The sequence below is a fragment of the Antechinus flavipes genome, chromosome 5 (assembly GCF_016432865.1).
Source record: "Antechinus flavipes isolate AdamAnt ecotype Samford, QLD, Australia chromosome 5, AdamAnt_v2, whole genome shotgun sequence".
Classification (NCBI taxonomy): Eukaryota; Metazoa; Chordata; class Mammalia; order Dasyuromorphia; family Dasyuridae; genus Antechinus; species Antechinus flavipes.
The window spans coordinates 201,894,310-201,920,056 of NC_067402.1; the positions used below are offsets into that span (position 1 = coordinate 201,894,310).

The 25,747-nt window shown below is 32.6% G+C and overlaps 1 protein-coding gene across 3 annotated transcripts in view; it reads left to right on the forward strand.

Annotated features, from left to right (window-relative positions):
- The window catches only part of SCAF11 (SR-related CTD associated factor 11), a 90,845-nt gene extending 65,734 nt beyond the window's left edge, over positions 1 to 25,111 (forward strand). For 2 of the 3 annotated variants that reach the window (XM_051961799.1, XM_051961798.1), the window contains 9 exons: positions 8,812 to 8,870; positions 8,971 to 9,077; positions 10,076 to 10,177; positions 14,856 to 14,962; positions 16,087 to 18,792; positions 19,863 to 20,209; positions 21,329 to 21,547; positions 21,848 to 21,967; positions 22,264 to 25,111. In XM_051961799.1, the coding sequence (XP_051817759.1) occupies positions 8,812 to 8,870; positions 8,971 to 9,077; positions 10,076 to 10,177; positions 14,856 to 14,962; positions 16,087 to 18,792; positions 19,863 to 20,209; positions 21,329 to 21,547; positions 21,848 to 21,967; positions 22,264 to 22,410 (3,914 nt within the window). In that variant the 3' untranslated portion in view covers positions 22,411 to 25,111. The remainder of the gene's footprint in view (positions 1 to 8,811; positions 8,871 to 8,970; positions 9,078 to 10,075; positions 10,178 to 14,855; positions 14,963 to 16,086; positions 18,793 to 19,862; positions 20,210 to 21,328; positions 21,548 to 21,847; positions 21,968 to 22,263) is intronic. The other variant, XM_051961800.1, reaches the window with a different exon arrangement.
- The last annotated feature ends 636 nt before the right edge of the window (positions 25,112 to 25,747 follow it).

Below are 25,747 nucleotides of genomic sequence, written 5' to 3' on the forward strand. Positions count from 1 at the left end.
TCTTGATTGTAACTCCAAATTTTTTGTTCTATGAAATATAGTGGTCCTTCAGTGTAGTATCTATTAGGTCTTATGTAATCCTTTTCTTTCTTTTTCTTTTTCTTTTTCCCTGAGGGCAATTGGGGTTAAATGACTTGCCCAGGGTCATACAGGTAGGAAGTTTTAAATGTCTGAGGTCAGATTTGAACTCAGGTCTTCCTGACTTCAGGGCTGGTGCTCTATCCCCTGTGCCACCTTATGTAATCCTTATTATAGCTCCATGATATTTAAATTGTTTTTCTCCCCTTATTGCTAACAGTATTTTCTCCTTAACCTGGGAGCTTTGAAATTTGGCCATGATATTCTTACAAGTTTTCCTTCTGGATCTGTTTCAGGTGGTCACAGATTTTTTTTTTCTCTTCATTGTCTTCTTGTTCTAGAACTTCAGAGCAATATTCCTTGATAATTCCTAATAATGTTATATCTGTTCTTTTTTTTAATCATAATTTTCAGGCATAATAATAATTTATATTATTTCTTTTCAATTTGTTTCCCAGATCAGTTGTTTTTCTAATGTTTCGTATCCTCTTCTATTTTTTTATTCTTTTGATTTTTGTTTTGTTATTTCTCTGTCTTAAAACATCATTAATTTCCCTTCGCCCAATTCTAGTTTCCAAGGAATTGTTTTTTCCCTTAAGTTTTTGGTTCTCTTATTTCAAGTTAGTTGACTTCCTTTTTGTAATTTTCTTGGATTGCTCCCCCTCCCCTCCCCCCTCCGATTTTTCCTCAGTCTCTCTTTATTTAGTTTTTAAAGTCCTTTTAAAATTCTTCTAAGAAATCTTTTTGGTCTTGGGACCATTTGATGTTTCTCATTGAAAAAGGAGTGATTTATTTTTTAAGCTTTATTAACTTCTGAATATGAACCCTGATCTTCTCTATCTGTCCCCATAGTTGCTATCTATGTTTGGGTTCTTTGTCCTTTGTTCTTTTTTAAACAAAACAAAACATTTTTAGCAGCTATTAAGAGTAATCAAGTTCTTGTCCTAAGCAGTGGGGAATAGCTCCCCAAACCTTAGGTCTTTCGTATATTACTTTCTGAGTCTATTCTGGGGCTCACCCTTGGTTCTTCTCTTCACTCCTAAGCCATAGGTAGAGCCTCCAGACATACTATCCTACCTGTGATCTTACTCCTTATGGTCCCTCTGCTGTCTACAAACAATAGCTGTCTTCTTTCCCTGGGACTGAAACCAGGAACTGTGTTCTCCTACAAGTGCCTACCAGCCAGCAGTGTCCCCACTCCTCTCCTGCATTCTCCCTGGGACGAGTCCGGTCAGCACATCTGTGCTTGTTGTCCCTTGACCTTGGAACATCCTTCAGTCTTCTCCCATTCTGGTGTCAGATCCCCACACTGTGAGGTGAAAGTCTGTAAGGCCCAGACTGCCTCCTGATCCCAGCTCCTTCCTGGGACTGTTATCTGTTGATTCTGCAGAGTTGGCCTGGAGGGTTTGCCCTTCACTCTGACTGAATCTCTGTTCCTAGGGGTCTGGTATTTCCTAGGGTCCTCTTAAAGGGTTGGTTGTCTGAGGAGAACTACTACTTTAGCCTGATTTTTATTTCAGTTGCTCTGCATTCCCTGAGGCAATGTTATGTAAAGACACTTGAAAAGCTGAAAGTTTTCTGCTCTACTCTGCCATCTCCAGAATCTTCTCCTCTGCCCATCTTAGATCTAAAAAAATTGTTTAAAATTTTTCCCCATCTCTCTTAAGTGTCTAAGAGTTATGGTTCATAGTTGCTATGAAAGAATTCAGAGGGATATTCTTATAATCACAAAAGTGAAGCAGATCAAACTTTGAGAAACTCTGGTAATGAGTAAAAGTTGGAGAGCTTTTATACTGAAATTTGAGCCTTCTATTAGCTGGCTGAATAGCCTAGAAGATTGTAAAATGCAAAAAAAAAAAAAAGATAAGGAAGGAGTCAGCATCTCATCAAGTGAAGAGACAGGATGAGATTTTAAGGTTCTGTCAACAAATAGGATTTTAGCAAGGTCCTGTCAACAGATAAGAGTTTATTGCCCCATAGTCCTTAAGTAGATATGCAGTTTTGAGTAGACCCTGGACTCTGACCCATCTTCTTCTCCCTTATCTGTCTTTTGGTGAGAGGAAATTTGTTATTAGGGCTGGAAGTTTCTGTTTTTCAAGGGAACTGTGGCTACTTCAAACTGCAAAAGGATGTAGAGTTGAGTCTATCTTTCTTTCTTACTTACTTATAAGATCTCTCAAAAAGAGGTGATGAGCTCAAGGACCCAAAAACCAGTTGAAGTAGCATTCATCAGGGTCCAATGTTGATCATCATTTGAAAGCAAATTGACAAGAATCTAGAAGGAAGAAATCTAGGCATGGGGGGGGGGGGTAAGGGGGGATTAATGACAACAGCATTGAAAACATAAAAAGGGTCACTTCAGTGGCCAGAATTTAATTTGCCCAAGTATTGAAAAGCAGTTACACATTGGGTAGAGAGGATGATTGGTTGAAATCTCTCTTTGGAGACTCTCCCTTTCTTGTTAGGGCTTTTGGAAATATCAAAGTTTTGAAAGGAAAGACTTATCTTACAGAGAGAAGTGTTTCCTGCAGGTGCATAGATGGTGCCTCAAGTCAGGATTTGTTTTAATCTCACCAAAGTAATATACCTCCATAGGCAGGAATCCACAAGTGAGGCAGTTGAGAACTCATCTTTGGTATAAGGAATAGGAGAAAAAATGGTTTAAGAAGTATGAGAAAGCAGTTTACTTGGAGAGAATATGATCAAATTTCTTTATCTTCTTTGAAGATTGATGATACCAGGCAGATTGGAGATAATAATTAATTTTAAGTGCCTCAGCCATATTTTGGGTTTTTTGTGGGGTGACGAGTGGGCCATTGTCATTTTGCAAAGAGCTGGACAAGCCAAAATAAGTTATAGTCTCTTTTAATAGAAATTTGCTCCCTACAAGGAAAAGCTTCCCACCCAACAGATAAAGGTGTCAGTAGAAATCAGCAGTAATTTGAAACCCCTGCAAGTGTAAAGTCTATCTGCATTTGAACAGATTTTAAAAGAGGAAGGGGGTGCTATTAGCCCCCGCAGCATTTATTTGGGCACAAATTGGACAGACCTGACAAAGTTGCTTATTGGTTTGTTTTAGCTTGTGACTAGTGAAAATTGGTTTTACAAGGGATTTTGTACTTTGTAAAGACCTAAGAAAAGTTTCCACCAGCTTCTGGAATTAAAAACTGCCCCAAGAGGCAGGAGGAAAGATCATGTCCCCTCTTTTTTGCAAAGGATGGAATATAAGAATTGGGGAGCTGAGGGAATAAGGAAGCTAATGTAATAGATTGGCCAGTAGCCAATTTCCTATTGCTTGGTCTATGCATATCAATAAGTTATTTGTAAGAACATGTTTGTAACCAAAGAACAAGTATAAACATGTCATTCTCACATTAAGAGTAAATCGACTTTTCCATTGCTGTAACACAAAATATTCCATGTTATATCCCTTTAAGAAAACTGATTACACAAAAATTTTCTTCTCCAAATCACACTAAAGATATTTCAGATTTAATTTCAATAATCATTAGAATAACAGCTGATCCTACAAACAATTGTATTAATAGCAATTGTTCTTACATTACTTTGAAACATTTAAAGACCTTATATCATACAGATGGATACATTTAGTAACAGGCAGATGAGTAGGCCAAATACTCATTACCTAATGACTGCATATTTTCAGATGGAAAACAGTAAGATCTTATTTACTTGCATATTTCTCATGGCTTTTATACTGACCACTTGCTCTAATTATAGAAATTAGTATAAGAGGAAAAACCAGGGACATGCTTATAACGGTATTTTTATCTCTTTTTGATGTCAGGTAAGAGTTAAAGTTGACAACCAAGTAGCAATAACAGTTTTATTCCATAGACAGATTCAAAAACAATTGGGTGGAAAACAAAGGAACACAGTTAGGAAACTGAGCCAGAAGGATCCCACCTTAAGTTTAAGTCAAGATTTTTCTTTCAGCCCTTGCCCAGATACAAGCTTTTTTCCTAGGGCTGCTGATCTTGTTCAAAAAGTGATTTTAAGAAACTTGGCAAGCTTACAAATTAAGGGGAGTCTACAGGGACCTTAAAGAAGGAGCTGAGCTTGCTGCTCCTGGCTGCTCACCTCTGCTGTCCTTATGGCCTATATTCCTTGACACTTCCCCCATTCTGTGAAGAGGGGAAGGGAACTGTATACCCTCAGATCCCAAGATGAATTGCTCTAAAATGCAAATCCAAACCAGATAAGATTTTTACCTTATCCTCTCCTTTCTACACACAGTAATTAGGAGTTTTAAGTTATATCATTATGAGGACAACTCCAAATAATTTAGTTTAGCACTCTTAGAACTTAGTTAACTACAACCAAAAAGGAAAATATTTGGTTCCTTTGAAAACATTCAAAATAATATATCTGGTATTAAAGATGTTTTTCATATGCTTTAATTATTCAATTTATACTTTTAATGTGGGTTTCAGGTGACAAAGCAAATCTCAGTTCTATGTCTCAGAAGGAACACATTACTTATCAATTAGTATTTATTGACTCTCATAGATGCAACTGGTAGCATTTTCTTTTCCCAAGCTATTATAGCTCTGGGCATTTTTAGAGAGCAGCTTGGACTTCCCCCTCTTGTTCCATCAATTAGGGAAAATTATTGTAATTCAGCTAGAACATATAATCCTGCTCATTCCCTAATAAAATATTATTATTGAAGCTATCTTTACCATATCTAAGGATTATTCCCATATACACTTTATGTAGATTTGAAAGTAGGCAAATGGGTTGGCACCTATCACACAATCCTAGAATTTGAGAGTTGGAAACTTATTAAGCAGCCATCTGTTTCAACATATACATCGGTACATCATCATCTTTTTTTTTTTTGGTGAGGCTGTAGGCATTAAGTGACTTATCCAGGATTGCATATCCAATATTAAGTGTCTGAGGTCAGAATTGAAATTAAACTTGGGCCCTCCTGACTCCAATTCTGGAGCTCTATCTATTGTGCCACCTCATTGCCCCTAGTGCTGCAACATACTTCCTCCCTCCCTCCCCCACAGTGCAATACACTTGATAAGTAGTTGTCTTACCTCTTTCTAAATATTTCCAAGAAGGAATCCACCACCTTAAAGTCCATTCCTTTGGATGGCCTTAATTATTTGATCTTTTTGAATGACCATCTGGCCTGTCTTCCAATGTGTCTCTCAGTTCTATGCCTTTGCCTGCTATATTGATGGTAACAGAGGAAATTAAAAACTAAACAGGTTTTAGAACACCTATGAATTTTAACTTGACTCTTCTTGATGGCAGATTATCTTGGTTTGATGCTTAAAAGGCCAATAGATATTTAATTGTGTTCTCTCCCAAGGGATAATTCTATACATAAGGAACTAAAAGGCTAACTTAAAGGGCTTAAAAAATTGCTACTTTTGCTCACCCAAAAGCATTTTTGGAAAGGCCTCTTTAGAAGACCTTTAGACTGACCTTGAGAAAATCAGCTAGTATATTACTTTATGCCATTGACTTCTAGAAGCATGGAGGCAACATTTCTGAAAAGGGTTTTAACCCAAATTGTAGATTAAATATAGTATACTGAGATTCATAATAAACCTTGGTCTTTTTCCAGCTTTTATTGAATAGAAAAATATTTGTTTTTATTCAAAACAGAATATTAAAAATTAAAATATTATTATATTAAATAAATAACACTATAATAATATATTGTTAGACCAAGAAGTAAATGCTCTGTTCATGAGACATAGAATTGTTATTGAATAAATGCTTATCAAAGAAATAAAACTTAAATGAAAAATTGGGATACTTTTTAGAGCAATACCAATATAATATTAATTTGATAAGTAATGGTCATTATCCAAGCATAGGAGAGCTAAACCAGGCACAGGCACCTGCAATTGATTTTTTAAAATATAATTTTCCATGACAGTCATTAAAAAAATGAATATTTATAGTAAAGAACAGTCATGTGAAGCTGTGAATCTCAGCTTGTTTTTTACCCCTTCCCCCTTCATCCCCCTTCAAATTTAATATGGTAGTTACAACAGTTTGTCTCTGTCCCTTTCTGAACTTCCCTCTGTTTCCTGTATTCTTTTAGATTAGTTGATGCTTTTTTCTTTTTATCTTTAATATATATTATTTCTCGCAATTCTCTTCTTTCTCCTCCAAAAAACAAGGCCTCCCTTGTCACACAAAACAAATCCATGGAAAATATCGGAAAATATGTATGATTTTGTACTTTGAGTCAGTCACCGCTTTGCCAAGTAGTGAGAATCATGATTCAGCATGTATCTTCTGGTGTCATAATTGTTTTTAGCATTGATTATAGAACTTAAATCTTTCATAATGTTTTTCCTTTTCCGATGTTTTAGCCATTGTTTAAATTGTTCTCTGGTTCTGCTCATTTCATTCTGTATCATTTCATATTAGTTCATCTGGAAGTCCTCTACTGTCTTTTTCATAACTTCTCATTCTCACAGTGATAATCCATTATTTGTATATTATAACATAATTGATTGAGCCATTTCTCAGTTTGTGGGCACTCATTTTGTTTCCAGTTCTTTGTTGCAATAAAAAGAATTACTATATATTTTTGTATGTGTAGGTCCTTTTCCCATTTTTCTTTTAAATACACAAAATAAGATTACAAAAGTACAAACTGTCAAAATATTTTTAAAAAAATTTCTGACTCTCCAGGTTAAGAATTCCTGTGTTCAAAAGCTAATTTCTATTAGATTGTTTTTCAACTCAGTAATTTTTTTGAATAAAGAATTTTTGCAGCTCAGAAGTTTAAGTCTTGGCTTATCAAAACATTGAGTCACTATATATATAGTCTTGTATATCTAATGAATTCTACTAAGTGTTTTTAATTTTATTTTAAAAAGTTTACCAACTTTTTTAATGATAACTGTTAGTGTAATTCCCACTTCTTGATTTTCCTTGAGAGTCTTAATTTACCACATAAATTTTAAATGTATAATATAATCTTTTGGAGATTTGATAGGTCACAGATGTTAAATACTAGTTGTCTCAGTAGTTTTATCAGTACCACTTGAAAACCTTATTTAACATCGAAGGACAAGACAAAATAACCAATCAAAATCCAGGAACTCAGACATTTAATGTTTCTGTAAATGTTTGTACCTCTGTGAAGAATGGGTAATAGAAAATCAAGCAGCTGCTATATGATCAGCTTAAAGAGATAAAAAATTAGTGCTCTTCAGTAGTGACAGCTATGTCATCAACCAGTCAGAACACTCCTCTATTATATCTTGTCTTAACAATTTGAGGATACAAGTCTAACAAGACATTGACCCATTTTGAATAGTCATTGTTGGTTTGTAGGACTATACGCGTGCATGTGAGAATGGAGATAGCGTTAGTAGTAGTAGCATCTTTTAATGGCAGAGTAGTGATTTTGGTCTGGAGGTTACAATAATCTAAGAGCATTCTGTGTAGTGATTTTAAAAGTAGCAGATAAAAATTAGGCTTTTTGCCTTCCTTTTTTAAAAAAAAAAAATTCATGTTAGAATTATACTAAGTATCCTATTTATGGTACATGGTTAAGAAAAGTTTTGGGTTTTTTTTTTTTTTTTTTAAAGGAAACAGAGAAGGAGAACTTTACTAACAATAGCCAAAAAAAATTAATATGTTAATAATACAGTTATGTTATACTAAAATTTTATTTTCTTCCATTAAAAAAATCATTTATTATTGTAGACTTTACCATTCTCAATATGAAAGTTTCTTCTACAATGAAGAATAGAAAAAGAGGCTGTTATATAGGTTTTTTTAAAGAGCATATATTCTACTGTAACCTATTTAACATGTAAAGGACTGCTTGCCATCTGGGGGAAGAGGTGGAGGGAGGGAGGGAAAAAATTGAAACAGAAGAGAGTGCAAGGGATAATGTTGTAAAAATTTACCCTGGCATGGGTTCTGTCAAAAAAAAGTTATTAAAGCAAAAGAGAGAGAATAAGAAAAAATAAAAATAAAGTGCATATATTCTGTAGTGGATAAGTTGTGCTGCATGACTGTAGGATGATTGCAGAAACGGTTAGAAAGACTTAAATGAACTGATGCTTAGTTAAGTGATCAGAACCAGGAGGACATTTTCACAGTAATAGCAATTTTGTTCGATGAATAATTGTGAATGACTTAGCTAGTCAGCAAAATAATGATCCAACTATTAATAATGAAATATTATTTGCCTCCAGTGTAAGAACTGATACTGTTTTGAGTACAGACTGAAGCATACTATTTTTCACTTTCTTTTTTTTCTTTTTTAATTTGAGTCTTGTACAAAATGATATTTATATGATTGCACATGTGTAACCTATATCCAATTGCTCATATCTCAGACAGAAGGGAGGGAAAGGATAGAGGGAAGGATTGAATTTGGAACTCAAAATTTTAAATTAAAATGCTTAAATTTTTTTAGAATGCATGTATTCAATCTTATGATTATTCTAACATCTCTGCTATTGGTTTAGCTATATAAAACAAATATAGATAGTAGCTGTATCTGAAAAATGTGTTTCCTTTTGTTCCTTAATTCCATTATCATAGTCAAAACATTGGAAGCTATGAAACCTAATACAGATTAAGAAGGTCTTACATTGAATTGTAAATTTAACCTAGTTAGATATACTTTTCATCTTTGTAATTAGTTTAAGTAAACTGTTGTCTTAAAATAAAAATTTAGAAAAGATTATCAAAACCTTTGTGTTTTTTATGCAGGAAACACTTCAAACAATGAAATATCGAAAAGGAAAGCCACATCAATTAAGATAAATAAGGTTTGTTGAAATACATGAAACATTTTTCTTGAGCGTATAAAATAATTTTAATATTATTATTAATTGGCTCTGTTATAATGATAACTTTTTACTTTTCTAGCCTCAAAGACAGAACTGCCCAAATCACTGCTTCCGAAATTATTTTTCCAGTGTATTTTCTTCTGATAATCACACTGGAGAATCTTCTTGTTCCTTTAGAAGTCATTGGTTAGTATTTTCTATTGATCATAACCTGTGATGTTTCAATAATGGTAAATAAGTTTTTCACATAAATTTTAATTAGGAAGGATTTCTACTTAAAAAAAAATACAGCTTCCCTCTTTGCCATTTGTTATTTTCAAGTTAAATTGATATTGAAGCTACTATAGTTTGTAGCCCATGTAGTTATTAAAAGGTACGTTTCCAGAGCTCAGTAGCTTTTTCTTTTTAATTCAAAGAGATGGAAAAAAAAAAAAAAAAAACTTGGATTATTGTTGCATATGGAATTTTCCCCCATGTGATATGAAAGGTGATATGCTAAATTTAAATCCACAAAAAAAATAAAAATAAAAATCAGGATTCTGTCAGAGATCATATAATTAGATTGGTAATGGTAAAAAAGGATGCACTAATACTTTGTCAAAATAGGGCATTTGGCTTAGATAATTTAGCCAATTTTCAAAAAAACAAAGAAATCTGAGTGACTTTTAAACTGTAGACTCCAATGCATGCCTTTTTTCACCTCGTATTTAGTTTCAGTGGGAAATTATTGTGGATAAAATTACCAACGTTTAAACTTTTATCTTTTGAATCTGGGGATAAGCAGCATTTGAGTAATCCATTTCTCTTTAAATAAGTTGTCTTGAAGGTTTACATATCTTTTTTTTTCATTTCGCTTCCCCATGGGAATGTCTGTTTACAAAACTTACTCTTGCTATCTATGTCTTGTGCAGAATGGAAATACAAATGTTTTATTTAGTGCCTTATTTGCATTAACTGCCAAAAACTTATATTGGTAAAAAAAAACTATGTTAATATGCAGTATTTTAATAATTTTTATATGGATTATACTTTATAGGTTTGAATTTTGTATGTTATGCTATAAAAGTTTCTTTCCATTTTAGCAATACTTTGATTAAAAAAATCCTTTTTTTCTTATTCTATACCATAAGCAAGATTAATTTTATTTTTCATAATGATAAAATGTCTAAAATTTGTCTTTTTAGTACAGGATTTACAGAACTCGCTGAAATCAATTCAGTAATTAGGCAAAAGAGACAGGAACTGCAATTGTCATGGTTCCCTGATACATTACCTGGAATTGCAAGGTAAAATAAAAAAAATTTTTTATTGTAGTAATTAAATGTTGACAGTGAGTGAAGGAATTTAAGACTTAGATATATTCTTGAAAAGACATACATCAGTTAAATAATTTTCAGGAGGGCAGTTGCTGTTCAAGGTAGCTTATCAGATTTTGTTACTTAAAAGTTTTTTGATGATATTAACGATTGTTAATCACCTAAATAATTTGTTTCATAAGAGTTTTGGATTTTGAATATGATACACTATCATAGTTATCTATGAATTAACTTCATTAACTCTAGAAGCCACTATCATAGTTAAGTTACCCACTTTCTACCTTTACCGTCTGTCTAGTCAGTTCTCCTTTGTTAATCCATCCTAGTTACTAAGTCTAGACTAATTTTTCTTAATACAATTTTTGTCTGTGTTACTAAAAACTTATAATGCCTTCCTATTAAATCCTATTCAGACATGTGTTTCAGCACAATGTGTTGAAGATACAAAGAGAAAAGAAAAACATATTTACCTCTACAGATCTATACAATCTAGTAAGGGAAAGACAAGGCTCAGAAAAGGCTCACAAGTAACAATTAGACATATTGAAATGTGACACAGGATGGTCAAAGAGAGTGGCATAAGATATTGAAAGAAGAAATCTTTTTCCCAAAAAAGTTTTTTAAATTTCATTTTCAATTTATGCAATAAAAGTCATTTCCATAACATAATACAGCAACAACAAAAAAAAAGAAGATTACAGTACACAACTTGCTGTTCCTTTCAAATATACAAAATTGTCATGTAAATTTTTTTCTTTCTTCCAATGCTATTTAGTTGTCAAAAATGAACAGTAGTCTCTATCTTCAAGGGGCTTCTGTTCCACAGGGGGTTACAGATTTTTTTTTTTTTTTTAATAACTACAAATTTGCGGAAGTCTATTCCAGACATTGGAAGATTTTTCAGCATGGGAATAATTTAGTCATGCCTATGTATTTATTATATTGGCTATATGTGAGGATAGATTGAAAAGGGAACAAATGGGAGTGAAAGACAAGGTATTGAGAGTGATGGCAATGAAATAAAATGTTTACCAGAGAATTCTTAGCTTCTCCTGGGCTTCTGGAGAATAAAAATAAAGATGGTAAGAAAAGGGACACATTTTGGAAGATGATTAGGAATTCAGTTTTAGATATAGAGAGTTTAGAACTTGGAGGTCAGTATTAGAAATATAGATTTGAAAATCATTTACCATAGAATTGAGAGTAAATAAAGCCATTAAGAAAATTTTATAGAAAAAAAAATTATAGAAGGATGAGAATTGGTATATAGAATCCATTTTTAGAAGGATACAAGTTGTAAGAATCACTGGTGGAAACTTGGGTGGTTAAAAAAAAAAATACCTAAGATAATACATTAGTCTGAAAAACTAAAGAAAGAAATTCTCTGTGATTCTAGATGCTGCAGAAAAGTTTGTAAAAAGGACATTGTAATTAGTGATTAGATATGATTAATGATCTTGAAGGGCATAGTTTCAATAATATGATTGGGATGAAAGCTAAACTGAAAAGAAGTTGAAGAGTAAGTGAAATTGAGGGAGAGAATATCGGTTAGTAACAACTTTTTTTTTCTTCTAGAACCATACTCAAATTTATATAGCGATTCTTTTTATCAATTCTATTTAACTTTGTCTATGTCTAATCTTTCCTTATCACAATTTATACTCTTATTGTTATGTTTTTCTCCATAATGTTTCCCTGTTTGGAATACATTGTTCACATCTCTATTCTTTAAGACCCAATACACACATTTAAATCCTTTGACATAGAATTTGAAATTTCTCTGGAAAATTTACTTTGAAATATCTAGTGGACGTTTGTGAGGTTGAAATAGAACACAAGAGAAACTAGTGCCTGACATATATATATATCTTGGAGTCATTTTGCAGTCCCATATTGGATCTATGAGAGTTGGTAGTCACCAATCATGAGAATATAGAAAATAAAGAATAGATGGCATAAGACAGAGCTTCGGTAATTAGTAAACATGACACATGTGAATAAACACAAGGGAGACATTGATTTTTTTCTTCTTTTGGTGTCCTTATTTTAATCACTTATTCTTTTCATGGTTGCAAAATCATGGGGAAAATTGTACTTTTTGTTTTTTCTAAGCATAGTTCTTAAGCAGATTTTCATTAATGTTCAATTGAATTAAAAGTCAAAGCAAATTGAATTAATTGGTCCCAAGTCAGTGATTTTCTTACTAATATGTCTGAAACATGTATACTTGTATTTAATTTATACTTTAACATATTTAACATGTGTTGGTCAACTTGTCATCGCGGGGAGGGAATAGGGGGAAGGAGGGGAAAATTGGAACAAAGGGTTTGGCAATTGTCAATGCTGTAAAATTACCCATGCATATAACTTGTAAATAAAAAGCTATAATTTAAAAAAAAAGAAAGAAAAGGAAAAAAAAATATGTCTGAAATATGCTAAAGAACTAGTTTTATTTGCCAGTTTTCTTAGAGTACTGCATGTAATTATGATATTCCTGCAAGAAGTGCTGGAACATTTAGGGAAGGTGTAAATTAAATTTAAATAAGTAGAAGAGTTAAAACATGCTTTGCAGTAAATTCTATTCTATATATCATTTTTTATTTTTACACATACATAATGTTGTACAAAATTAGTTTTTTGAGCTTTTCACTATCCTCCCAAATATTAAAACCAAATATCTGAAAGAAATGTAGACTTAAATCAGGAGACCAAAATTAGCTGTCAGAATGGAGTAGAAAAGAAAAACCTAAGAATGGATTGTTTGTAATCAACAAATGTGAATTATTTATTTGGTCTTTTTTTTTTTTTAATAACTTTTTATTGATAGAACCCATGCCAGGGTAATTTTTTACAGCATTATCCCTTGCATTTACTTCTGTTGCAATTTTTCCCCTCTTTCCCTCCATCCCCTCCCCTAGATGGCAAGCAGTCCTTTACATGTTGAATAGGTTACAGTATATCCTAGATACAATATATGTGTGCAGAACTGAACAATTTTCTTGTTACACAGGGAGAAATGAATTCAGAAGGTATATTTGTTTGGTCTTAATAAAGGATCTAGTCAGCCTATGAGTGAGTAATAATTTGGATGTTTAGGCTAAATAAAATAATTATAGTAAAGTGCAAAATAACTGGAACAAAGTGAAATACTGAAAATTATATAATGTGCGTTGTCTTAAGCTTTTCTATCCTTGGAAAATTTAGTACATAATATATATCTTTATTCCTGTTGCTTGTTTTATATGATTTGGCACCGAGTTTGTTAAATTTTGACACATACATTAATTCTTCATCTGAAACCACATTTTTATCATGTAAAATATTTAATATATCTTGGACAGTTAGTCCATTTTTCCATGAGTTTGCAATAGGAATTAAGCCAAGCAAGTTCTTGAGTCATTGAAGCATCTTTACCTTCATCTCTTGGATAAATTTCTTAACCTTTTGTCTTATGTAGCATGATACAAGGTCATATTGAAATATATCATTTCCATTTGACAATTTCTGTAATTCTGAAATAATTCTGCGCCTCCACGAAAAATATACTTATCAGAATTCATTGTTCCTTCATTGCTGACTAAACTACAAGTTACATTGGGAGTAAAAAAACAACCAAAAAAAAAAAAACCAAGAAATATTATCCACACCTTACAATGTCATTTGTACTTTTGAGAATAGTTTTAGTATAGGCTCATATGAAAAGTGAGTTTCACCAGGAAAGATTACCATTTTCTAGTCCTTGGAACTCCATTTTATTAAATTTCTTGTTGAATACAAGCATTTTTTAAAAAATCAAACAAAAAACAGCTCTTAACTTTTCTTCCATCTTCAAGATGTTTGTACTGTAATATAGAGAAATCAATAACGTCTCTCATTACCAAGTCTTTCTGAAGATCTTTCCTTGTTTTCTGAGAATTTTGAGGCTATTTAAAACAATAGTTTGTTCTTGGCATTGTTTTATAAACTTTCTTTTTCAGTTTGTGCAACTCAACCCTTTCATTATGGGCTTGAAATATTTTTGAAACATTTGATTTGCTCACACCAATGGCTATTGTGATAACTAACAGTTACTTAAATGTGCTCCTTAAGTGTCACCACTTTCATTTGTTGTGATATCTATTCTTTAAAACCAAAGAAAACACAACAAAAGGTATCAGTGAAACATGTTCACACAGAATGAAATCTGGTCTCAGCTGATAACTTAAAAAAAATGAGGAAACCATTTTGATTTAATTTCATATAGTCAAAACATTCTTTGTCAGTTCAGAATCAATAGAAAAGCACACATATATGGCCATTGCTGTCACACAATGAAGTAACAAATAATTTGCATAATCCTATAGATAGTGTGTAGCTGATTGTAACTTAAATGTTTTTTAAAAACAAAAACTGATGTAACTATTAATTACTTTTATAAAGTCTGTACCAAAAAAAATTAGTTTTCAAAGTTAATTTATTTGTGGTCTGTTGTTGACAGATAACTTAAAATCTGAAGATCACTTATTGATCATTTATCATTAGGCATATATTTGCATTTTAACCACTTATCTATGTCAGTATAACTTGAATAAATTTTACTTTAAAATATTTTGATTTTTTTTTTTTTTGAAATGTTAATGCCGATTTGTTTGTATTTCAATTTTTTCAGAATTGGTTTCATTCCATGGATGGCGGGAGCTGAAATCCTTCCTCTTGTTTCCTCTTTGTTGCCAGGAACAATTTTTCCAATGAATACTATTTCTTTGGAAGATTTTGGTAAAATGTTAAAATAATTTTTTATTTTAAAAAAAAAGAAGTTTTTCCCTTTCAGTTGCATGGAAAAATAGATAAGTTATGAAAACATAGCCGGGTGTGGTGGCGCATGCCTGTAATCCCTGCCACAGGGGAGGCTGAAGCTTGTGGATCATTTGAGCAAATTTTGAGCTGTAGTGGGGCTAAAGCCAATCAGGTGTCTGCATTGAGTCCAGCACCAATATGATGAGCCCCCAGGAGTGGGGACCCACCAGGCTGCATAAGGAGAGGCAAACTTTGGAAAAGTTCAAAACTTCTGTGCTGATCAGTAGTGGGATCTGGCCTGTGAGTTGACACTGCACTTTCAGTCTGGGCAAGATAGGGAGACCCAGGGAAGGAGAAAGAGAAAGAAAAAGAAAGAAAGAAAAAAAGAAAAAAAGAAAGAGGAAAAGAGAGAGAAAGACATTACAAAATTGTCCCAGTAAGTTAAATTGAATCTCAAGCACCATTTACTGAATTTTTTGATCATGATTTTGTTTCTGAAGAAATTTAAAGATTGGTTTTAGACTTTTTTTGATTGACTGTTCTTTTATTAAGAATATAACAATATAAGTTGGGATTCAAAATTTTAAGCCCACCTCCATCCATTAATCTTTTTTACTGACAAAAGGTATTAATTGCCTTTGTGGTTTCACTGGTCATACAACAGTGGTGTGGAATTGTGGTGGCCTCTGTAATTAATTTCTTCTTTAGGTTACTTTTGAGTAAATTACTTAGAATTTTTTCTGTGTATTGTCCCATGGTCTCTTTTTCCTAACTCAAAGCCAGTGATCCATAGTAAATATTTGTTTTCCTATATATAGTTATGTACTTGGACTAAAATATGATAATTAATATATGTATAGTGATTTGAGTACTGTTACTAAATAAACTGCAGATTTTCTAAACTTTAATTTGGATTGTGAGGTCTTTTACCTTAAAAAATCTATTGTTGTATAATATTTAAGCAGCTATTATATATGTTATGTTAAGTATGTTTATTACAGGTGTCTATTCAGTATGTGCTTATTTTTTATATACACACACACACACACATATATACACATATATGTAAGTGCACTTTTTTTTTTTTTTAATTTTATTACTAGGATCATCTTGCAAGGAACATGTGCTAGCCCACACACAAGGGGGAGAGGAGAAAAAGCAAACTTCTGGCACATCAAATAGTAGAGGAACAAGGAGAAAACCTGCAGAAACAACTCCTAGGAGAAGATCTACACGCAATATGAAAACTGAAACTGTCAGTCAGCCCCAGAATTCCCCAATTTCAAATAACTCTGAGTGTGATGCCCCTGATAGCAATAATTCATCTATAAATATTTCCACTTCAGCAGATTCAAAGAAGCAGAATAAATCAGTGACCAAAAGAAAGCCTAAGAGAAGAACTAGAAAGGCACCTGTAGTTAAAAAGAAGCTTCGAAGTTCATCATCTCTCCCTGAAAAGTCATCTTCTAGTGATTCAGCAGATGAAGAAGTTATAGAGTCTGATACACTCCCTGTGTTGGATAAAGAATCTATCTCAAATATAGAAAGTTGCAACTCTTGTGACATTGTGCAAACAGATATAGAACAAGAATCTACTAATGCTTTGGAAAGTTTTGTTGAACATACAAACAGTGAGGAACTTAAAGAAAATTGTGAAAAAGAACTAGATACTGTAAAGAAGTCATATTCTGATTCCTGTAACCAAGAACCTGCTGTGGTAGTTGAAGAAGAAATTAAGGAAATTGAAAGCAAGAATACCGATGCTGATATTTTGTATTTAGAAAATGAACATTCTAAGAACATTACTGAGAAACTAAATGAACCAATAGAAACTCAAGTTAAAGCACCTGAACCTCTAGAAGTTGAGGTAAATGCAAGTGCACCCATAGAAAGTCATCAGAATGAACTGCTTGCACATTCAAAATCTGAGGATGATGTACAGCAGCTTAGTGATAGTCTCAGAGATGACTTATGTGAGAATACAGAATCAGAAGTAAATGAAGATCAATATAGAGAAAGTCTTAAAGTGAATACTCTTGACCATATTGATTCTGAGATAAAAATACCACATGTAGAGAGTTCTGAGGCTGAGTCCCTTAAGTGTGAAGAAATATTACCATCGGAAGCTCTTACTCCTCAGAGCCCAAAAGTTGAATTACTTGATGATACAGAATTTGTTGAACTGAAGTGTCCTGGAAATGAAGAAAGCACAACAGTTTGTTCAAATAATGAAAATTTTAAAAGTATTGAAGATAGTAATAGTTTGTTAAAAGATATTCTTCCATCGGATAATGATAAATTAGACAAGTCTTTAGAAGAAAAGTCTGAATTTCTTAGTGCAGAGAATAAAAATACAGAATTGTCTAACTTAGATGCTGAACAGCTCCCCAAACATTTTAATGAAGACAATAATGAAACAATACCTATGGAATGTGACTCATTTTGTAGTGACCAAAATGAATCTGAAAGTGAATTAACTGTCAGTGCTGAAATCAAACTGGAGGAAAGTTCTCAAGATAATACCCAAGATTCTGATCTTGTAAGTGAAAAGAATGCAAAGCTTACTCATGAGGCTGAAAATTCTGTAGTTTCAGTAGATAAGGCTAAAAAACCTCGAACTAGAAGATCTAGATTTCATTCTCCTTCTACAACATGGTCTCCTAGCAAAGACATTGTACGAGAAAGAAAACGATCTCAGTCTCGGTCTCCTAAAAAAGATAGTGGAAAAGAACGCAGAAAATCTCATTCACAATCTCCTAAAATAGAAGTTACCCGAGGTCGGAGGCGATCTCGGTCTCAATCTCGATCTCCAAAGAGGGATGTTGCAAGAGAGAGGAAACGATCTCAGTCTTGGTCTCCAAAAAGAGAGGAAGGTAGGAAGTCTCAGTCCCTTTCTCCTAAGAGAGACACTTCAAGAGAAAGCAGACGATCTCAATCAAGAACAAAAGATTCCCCCTCAAGAGAGAAATCTAGGTCTCGAAGTAGAGATAGAGAAAATGATAGAGATGGGCAAAGAAGAGATCGTGTTAGGGAAAGAAGGGCCAGAAGGTGGTCTAGGTCCAGATCTCGTTCTCGATCTTGTTCAAGATCTAGAACAAAAAGTAATAAGCCATCCTTTAGTAGAAATGACAGAGACAGCTACTCTCCTCGGTGGAAGGAAAGATGGACAAATGATAACTGGAGGTTTCCCAGGGGAAATGATAGGTACAGAAAGAATGAACAAGACAAACAGAATGAAAATTTGAAAAAAGAAAAAAATGAAGTTAATCCAGATACTGATGAACATTGTTCTGCTGACAAAAATAGAAATGATTGCCCAGACTGGATAACTGAAAGAATAAATTCTGGTCCTGACCCAAGGACTAGGAATACAGAGAAATTTAAAGATTCTCATTGGGAAGAAAATAGACATGATAATTCAGGGAAATCTTGGAATAAAAACTTCGGTTCCAGTTGGATGTCAAACCGGGGCAGGGGCAACCGAGGCAGAGGCACCTTCAGAGCAGGTTTTGGACATGCTGAACAGAATGAGAATAGATGGCAAAATAGAAAACCCCTCTCAGGAAATTCAAATAGTTCAGGGAATGAGTCATCAAAGTTTGTTGAACAGCAACCCTATAGGCGTAAAAGTGAGCAAGAATTTTCATTTGATACCCCTGCTGATAGGTCAGGTTGGACTTCTGCATCTAGTTGGGCTGTAAGAAAAACTTTGCCTGCTGATGTACAGAATTACTATTCAAGAAGAGGGAGGAATTCCTCAGGCCCACAGTCTGGATGGATGAGGCAAGAAGAGGAAACATCTGATCAAGGTAGTATATTTTTACCTTTTTTGTTCATTAATTGTTAGTTTTTAAAAGAAGGTAATGATTGACAATTTGATCTATCATCATTCTTCTTTCCCCACATGGCTTGTTTATGATAGTGAACTAAAGTTGTACTTCATTTATACTTTAAGAAACATTTAAATTGTAATAGGTTGAATTCCATATTTCACAAGCATTCTCAAAAGACTACTTAATTCAAGTAATATTCAGTGCAGCAAAGTTTGATACAAAATCCTATTTTCTATAGAATTTGTCATTTAAAATAACAGAAATTTGAGCAGTTTGTGGAATTCATTAAATAGTTTAACCTATATGTTATTTAGATCAGTATACTAAAAATATTTCAGATTATAGTTTATATTCAAACTGACATCTGTTGAAAGTTTTTTTTGTTTTGTTTTGAAATCACTATAAGTGTCAGGCAAATGTGAAATCATCTCTCCTCTTAAGAAGTAAATTACGCATTCATTTTTATGTTTTATATGAGAAAAATATTTGGCTAAAATTACAAAATCTTATATTTCCATTGACTAATAGTTTTATCTAGCATTTAAGGGCCATTAGCATATGAACCTTGTTTTTAAATTGTGGTTTTTGTTTAATTTGTTGTCGTTAGGTGGCATCAGAAAATTATCCTGTGTTAGAAATTACATAAGAATTTTTAGGATTTTTATTCGTAATGGTCATAGTATTGAACAAACTTTGGATTCACTTTTGATAGGCTCGTGATTCAATTATTTAAAATGAGCTTTGAATGTAGTATTTAGTTGTTCCTTACTGCCTTAATGAAGTTATAGTTTTGAATTTTATTAGTTGCAAATAACCTATCAGAAGATCTTTTTTTTCATTTTATATACACACACACATATATATGTATATATATATATACACACACACACACACACACACACACACGTATATATATGTACGTATGTATTTTAAAATATCTTTTATATATTTGGTGAGGGTTGGGGAACTATATGTGTGTTGGGATATATCTGTGGATCAAAATGTATCTGACATTTTTTTTAAAGTAATTTTTTTCTTTCTGATAGATCAAAACCTCAAAGACCAAACCAACCAACAAGGTGATGGAACTCAGCTTCCTATAACTATGATGCCGCAACAAATGAATGTAATGCAACAACAAATGAATGCACACCACCAAACTATGAATATCTTCCCATATCCAGTGGGTGTTCATGCTCCCTTGATGAACATCCAACGTAATCCATTTAACATTCATCCTCAGCTACCCATGCATCTCCATACAGGAGTGCCTCTCATGCAGGTAGCTGCTCCTACCAATGTGTCTCAGGGATTACCACCACCACCACCCCCTCCCCCGCCATCCCAACAAGTCAACTACATTGCTTCACAGCCAGATGGAAAGCAATCACAGGTATGTTTTTTAGCAACTAAGATTTAAACACCCCAATCACTTTGAAACAAAATTTAGCCAATGGTGTCAGATGTCAAAGAAAAAGCTTCTTGACATACAAAAAATTGTTTTGACGAATCTTAATTATTTTCTTCCTCCCAATATTTGATATAAAAATGAATTGATGAATTCTAAAATTTAAATCTATATTGTCCCAAACCAATATATATGTATATACTTTCATTCAACAGTCAGATGGATATCTAATAATCACATTTTAAAATAACAATTTTTTTTTGATAAAAATTACAATCAAGTTGAAGGCTAAATTCTCTGTATTTATTTTAATGTCGTCTCCACATTATGGGGAAACATTTGGTGATGAAATAATGTGATGAAGCTTGTGTTGTCTTGTTCGGACAAACTCTAGGTAAATACGTTCATTATCCATTAATGTCTGTCCTTCATATTCACTTGAAAAAAAGGGGGAAGGTGAAGAAAATTTTGCCATTAGATTCTTGTGTAAAAGGTTTGCATGGGTAGGAATAAGTATTCTTGTTATTTTCTTGCAATAAAGTCGTGCAAAAAGTTAGAAAATAAAAATTCAATGTAATGTCTGCATTCTAGAAATTTTAGAAAACTCACAATAATGCAATATGGGTTAGTTCAAAGAACAGAGGACTTAGCGTTTCAGAATGCAATGGATTTTTTTTTTTAATTTTCATAACCACTGAATTCATTTGACCTTGATACCTCATTTCCTTCATTGTTTTTATTTTTAAGGCATTTTCACTCATAGATGTGACAAGTTATTTTCTTAAAAAATCTATACATAAAAGATATTGTTTGTTAAACTTATCAAGTTGTTTTAGTTTTGTCATAATGTGATAATACAGATACATCTTTAAAATAAGTTTGAATATTTTAAAGGGTTGTTTTAAGCTAGAGGGTTACTCATTTGTCTTCAGGAAGTCCGAAGGTAATGAAAGCCCTTAAACATCTATTTTCTAAGTTTTGGGAGATCCCAGAATTAAATGTATATTACGTTGTATATTGTTGATATTTATATAACTTAAGAAATTTTAAAGTGTCAAATGCATGAAGAATAATTAATTATCTCCTGTTAAATCTTTAAAACAGGGTATTCCTAGTGCTTCTCATGTAGGTAATAATACAAGTACACCAGTCTTGCCTACTCAAACAGCAAACCCTGGAAATATGGGACCATTTCAGGGACCAAGTTCTGGTAATGCTTCATCATCAAGTCACAGCAAAGCTCCTAATGCTGGTGTAAAATTGGCAGAAAGCAAAGTAAGTGTTACAGTGGAAGCCAGCGCAGATAGCTCGAAGACAGACAAGGCAAGTTCAAAGTTGAGAGCAACATATATTAATTCTGTGATGTTGAAAATGTAAAGGTTAAACTATGTCAACTTTCTATTCTTGAATTTAAGTTATTGTGCATGGTAGTTATTTTAGTGCTAAATAAAAATTAGTAAATAATAATGTTTTATTAGAATTTTTAGAAACATTGTATTTGTTAAAAGTCAATTTTTAAAGAAAAGTTTTAATATTGTAAGTTTGCAATGTTTTGAGACCTGTTTTTAAATGTATGAGTTTGGCAGCACATAATTGAACCAGTAATTGTTTTTCTCTTATTAGAAATTGCAAATTCAAGAAAAAGCAGCACAGGAGGTAAAATTAGCCATTAAGCCATTTTACCAAAATAAAGATATTACCAAGGAAGAATATAAAGAGATTGTGCGGAAGGCAGTAGATAAAGTAAGTTAAACCTTTGTTGTGTTCTATATGATACAAGATTGAGCCATCTGTAGTTTAACAAATATATTTAAACTAGTATTAAAATGTACTAGGTCCTTTTTGTCGCTAATTTTTCAGATAAGTTATGGGGCATTGTTGTTAAATTTTTAAATGTAATACTTTGGAGTCATTTGTCTTACAGAAATAGATGAAAATAAATTTGGTTGGCTCTAGGTATTGAGATCAAAGATATATAGTTACTGTCTTTTACAAATTAAAATCTTCATTCCCCCGTCCTTCCCTTACTCCTGCTATAGGTTTGTCATAGTAAGAGTGGAGAAGTGAATTCTGCTAAAGTGGCAAATCTGGTTAAAGCCTATGTAGACAAATACAAACATTCACGGAAGGGAAGCCAAAAGAAAAACCCAGAAGAACCTGCTTCGACTGAAAAAAAAATAGGGTGAAAAAGAAGAGTTAAGAACACTATCAAGATTATCTGCAAAGTGCAATTTCAACATATACCATTAACTGAAAATTATACACAACTGTGATTGAAATTTGGTTTTGATAAAAAAAAATTTTTTTTCAACGTAGGATATGATGGTTTGTTCTAAATGAATAGAGTTCTGCATTGCAACTTTATCTCTTTTTTCAAAAACAAGTTGAAAGGAAAGTGAAAGATTTGAAAGAGTGAATTTTAATTAGGAAAGTGCTAGAGTGTGGATACCAGAATATGTATAGCATTTTGACTTGAATAGTGGAGTGCATAAATTAGAAACAAGTACATGGATTTTGGAAGAGGTATGTACATGTAGGCAATAAGCCTAAATATATTAAGGTAGGATATTCTTCCTTATGTCTATCCCCCTTTTAATTGTGGTAAAAGTTAAAATAATGTATTGCCATGGTTAATATTTCTAATATTAAGTAGACAGAGACTGATTGCTGGATTCATTGTATGTTCTTTTATACATATATATACACAGACACACATACACACACACACACTTTTTTAAAGCACATAACTGTCAAAACAAAATCATAGAAAACAGTACTATTCAACTCCACAACTTTTGGAATACTCTTCAACACCAAATAAAGATTTTGCTGCTTGTTTTTATTTTGTGCTCTCCCCCACTCCCATTACTTTTGGGTTATTACTATGAAATTGCATAACTATTTTGAGATTACTAGAATTTTGGCAGTCTCTATAGTCTCTGGCTGCACTTGGAAGGACAATCCAGAGAACACTTTAGAAATCATGCATTCTTTATTCACATCTTCTGTTGGCCAGAGACAGCATATTGTATTACCAGAAATCTGTAGTTATGTATAAGATTTTTGTGTTGACATTTTACTTGGAAATAGGGGATAATAAATTTATTTTTTGATAACGTGGCTTACACAGGTCAAGAAAAATGGTATTGTCATTCATGTGGAATTTTCAAAGCATTTCACGGTGAGTGAAATACTTAGATATGTTAAATCCAAATATGAAAATTTGTTTTGCAGAAAGAAAAGAGAGTGCTAGAGTTTTTGAGAATTGTTGTCTTAAAAAATGCTATGAAACATGCTGATTTGGAAATATGGCTTAAAGACTAGTTTCCTTTCTATAAAGGACAATACTTATAAGGTAGAATATCTTCCACCACTTCCATCCAGGAACAGCTTTGGTTAAAAATTAAACAATAAATGGTATTTAGACAAACGATCCTATATTCCAAGGCAATATTGTATTTCATTGAGTCAAATTTGATCCTTTTATTTGCTAGATTTTTCAGCTTGAGCAATACTGTTTATTACTATGCTGTCTTAGAGTAAAGGTTTTTCATTTCTTCAATTTTAGGTGAACTGGATGTGCCTGGTTCTAGCTTTGGTAGGCACAGTTATTTGAAATCTTAGTACCTAATTAATGCTATATCACCCTTGTCAGACTTTAATAGGAAAGTTCTGAGGCATTAAAAATAATGACCTTTGCATTACTTTTTTGGATAGCTTTATTTTGTCATTTTTCTGATTTTTTTTTTGTTTAGTTTTATTTAAAACCTTATCATAGCTAAAATCTAATAGGTTGTGGAGTTTGATAATGATTTTTCTCTTCCCTAAAGCACACTCAAACCATGTCTTAAGATTCGCACAGTACCCTCTTCCCTTCCCTCCCCCCATTCAGTTTTCACTTGTAGCAGCAGTTGTGTGAACTTTCAATCTATTTTGAACTAAAACTGGTTAGCACTTTGAAGAAATTTGTAGCAAATTGCTATGCCTATGCTGATTAATCACACGCTGTGCGTATTTTCCTGCATTTTCCTTCAAGGAGTTTGTGGAGTTGTTTATATAACATTTTTCCTCTCTTGCTTTATATATTTGAGTCTCATTGCCAGACAACTCTTGCAAACCTGTAAAAGGGCTTAACAGAATGGCAGGTATGGTGAGGATATAAAATCTTAAGGTTAAAGTAGAAGATTTTTATGTTTTTTATTTTTGTACCCATCTGGGAAATAATAAAGGGTAGCTGCCACTTCTGGTTGGGACAAGTGGTTGCATTAGAGCTCTGCTTTATCTGTAATTCCTAATTAAGAACAATTTATAGATTAGAAAGCGATGAGTAAGCTTTTTCTTGTTTTCTTGGAAATATTTAAGAATTTATCAGAAAATGCATGATGTATATTTTTAACAAAATATATTGCCTTATGTGCCCTTGTTTTCCCAGAAACTTAAATTTACTTTGCACATGTCTCATGTGCTTTCCTTGTTACCATCACCAGTTAGTTCCTGATTCATTTTAGTATTAAGACTCCAACTTTATAATTTTGGGTCTAAATACAACAAAATGTTATTATTAGCAAGTATTCATGGCCAAAAAAAGTTCCCAAGATTTTGAAGAAGGTTATTTTTAGAAACTAAAGATATAGTGACCATTAAGTTTTGAAATTACAAAGATTTTGTGAACCTTTCTGCTAATTACTGAGTTTCTCCCTTACATTCTTTGAAATAATCACTGTGCCTGCTGCTTGAATGTATGGTTAGGAGCACAGTGGCTGCCCCAGGGTCTGTGTTAAGTTGTTTGTAGTGTAAGGCTGGAGTGCTGCCTACTAAAACAGTACTATCTTAAACAAATTATGTAGTGTATAATATTTTCTAATAAATTCTTTTGACTAAAATAAATGCTGTCTTTAATATTTTATTATGTCTCAGTTTAGTAAATCTTATCTTTTTCCCAATTTTTCCATGAACCTGGGATGATGTATTCAGTGCATTGGTTCCACAGTTAAGGTCAAGTGTACGTGTAAGACCCGGGGTAAAAGAAAAAGATTTCCTTCTAAGTACATGTATTTTATATATCAGATTTTCCCAACCTCAGGCTGCTTTCTCTTACTCTTTTAGTATTTGGCATATTATATTCTATATGCTTAATTTTTAATTATTTAAAATAATGAGAAGTTTGTAGTAATAGTCTTTGATACATTCCAGCATGTATCTTTCTAAAATGTTACACTCAGAGCTGATTACAATACAGTCAGTATGTCCCGAAGGAGCCCTTATTAAATACTTCTAATTGAGGCACATTAATGCCTTAATGGAAAACATTACCTTTTTTGGTTGCAATTCATGTCACACTCTTGACTCATGGAGCTTTCTGTCCATAGAACTTTTAGATTTTCTTTAGTCTTATTCTTTCCATCTTAGATTTTCAGAGTTGATTTTTGTGAATAGAAGATTACAGTTTTATATTTATCCCTACTAAATATGATCCATTATTGTGATTCATTTTTATATCTATCCATTATTCATTGTATTGCT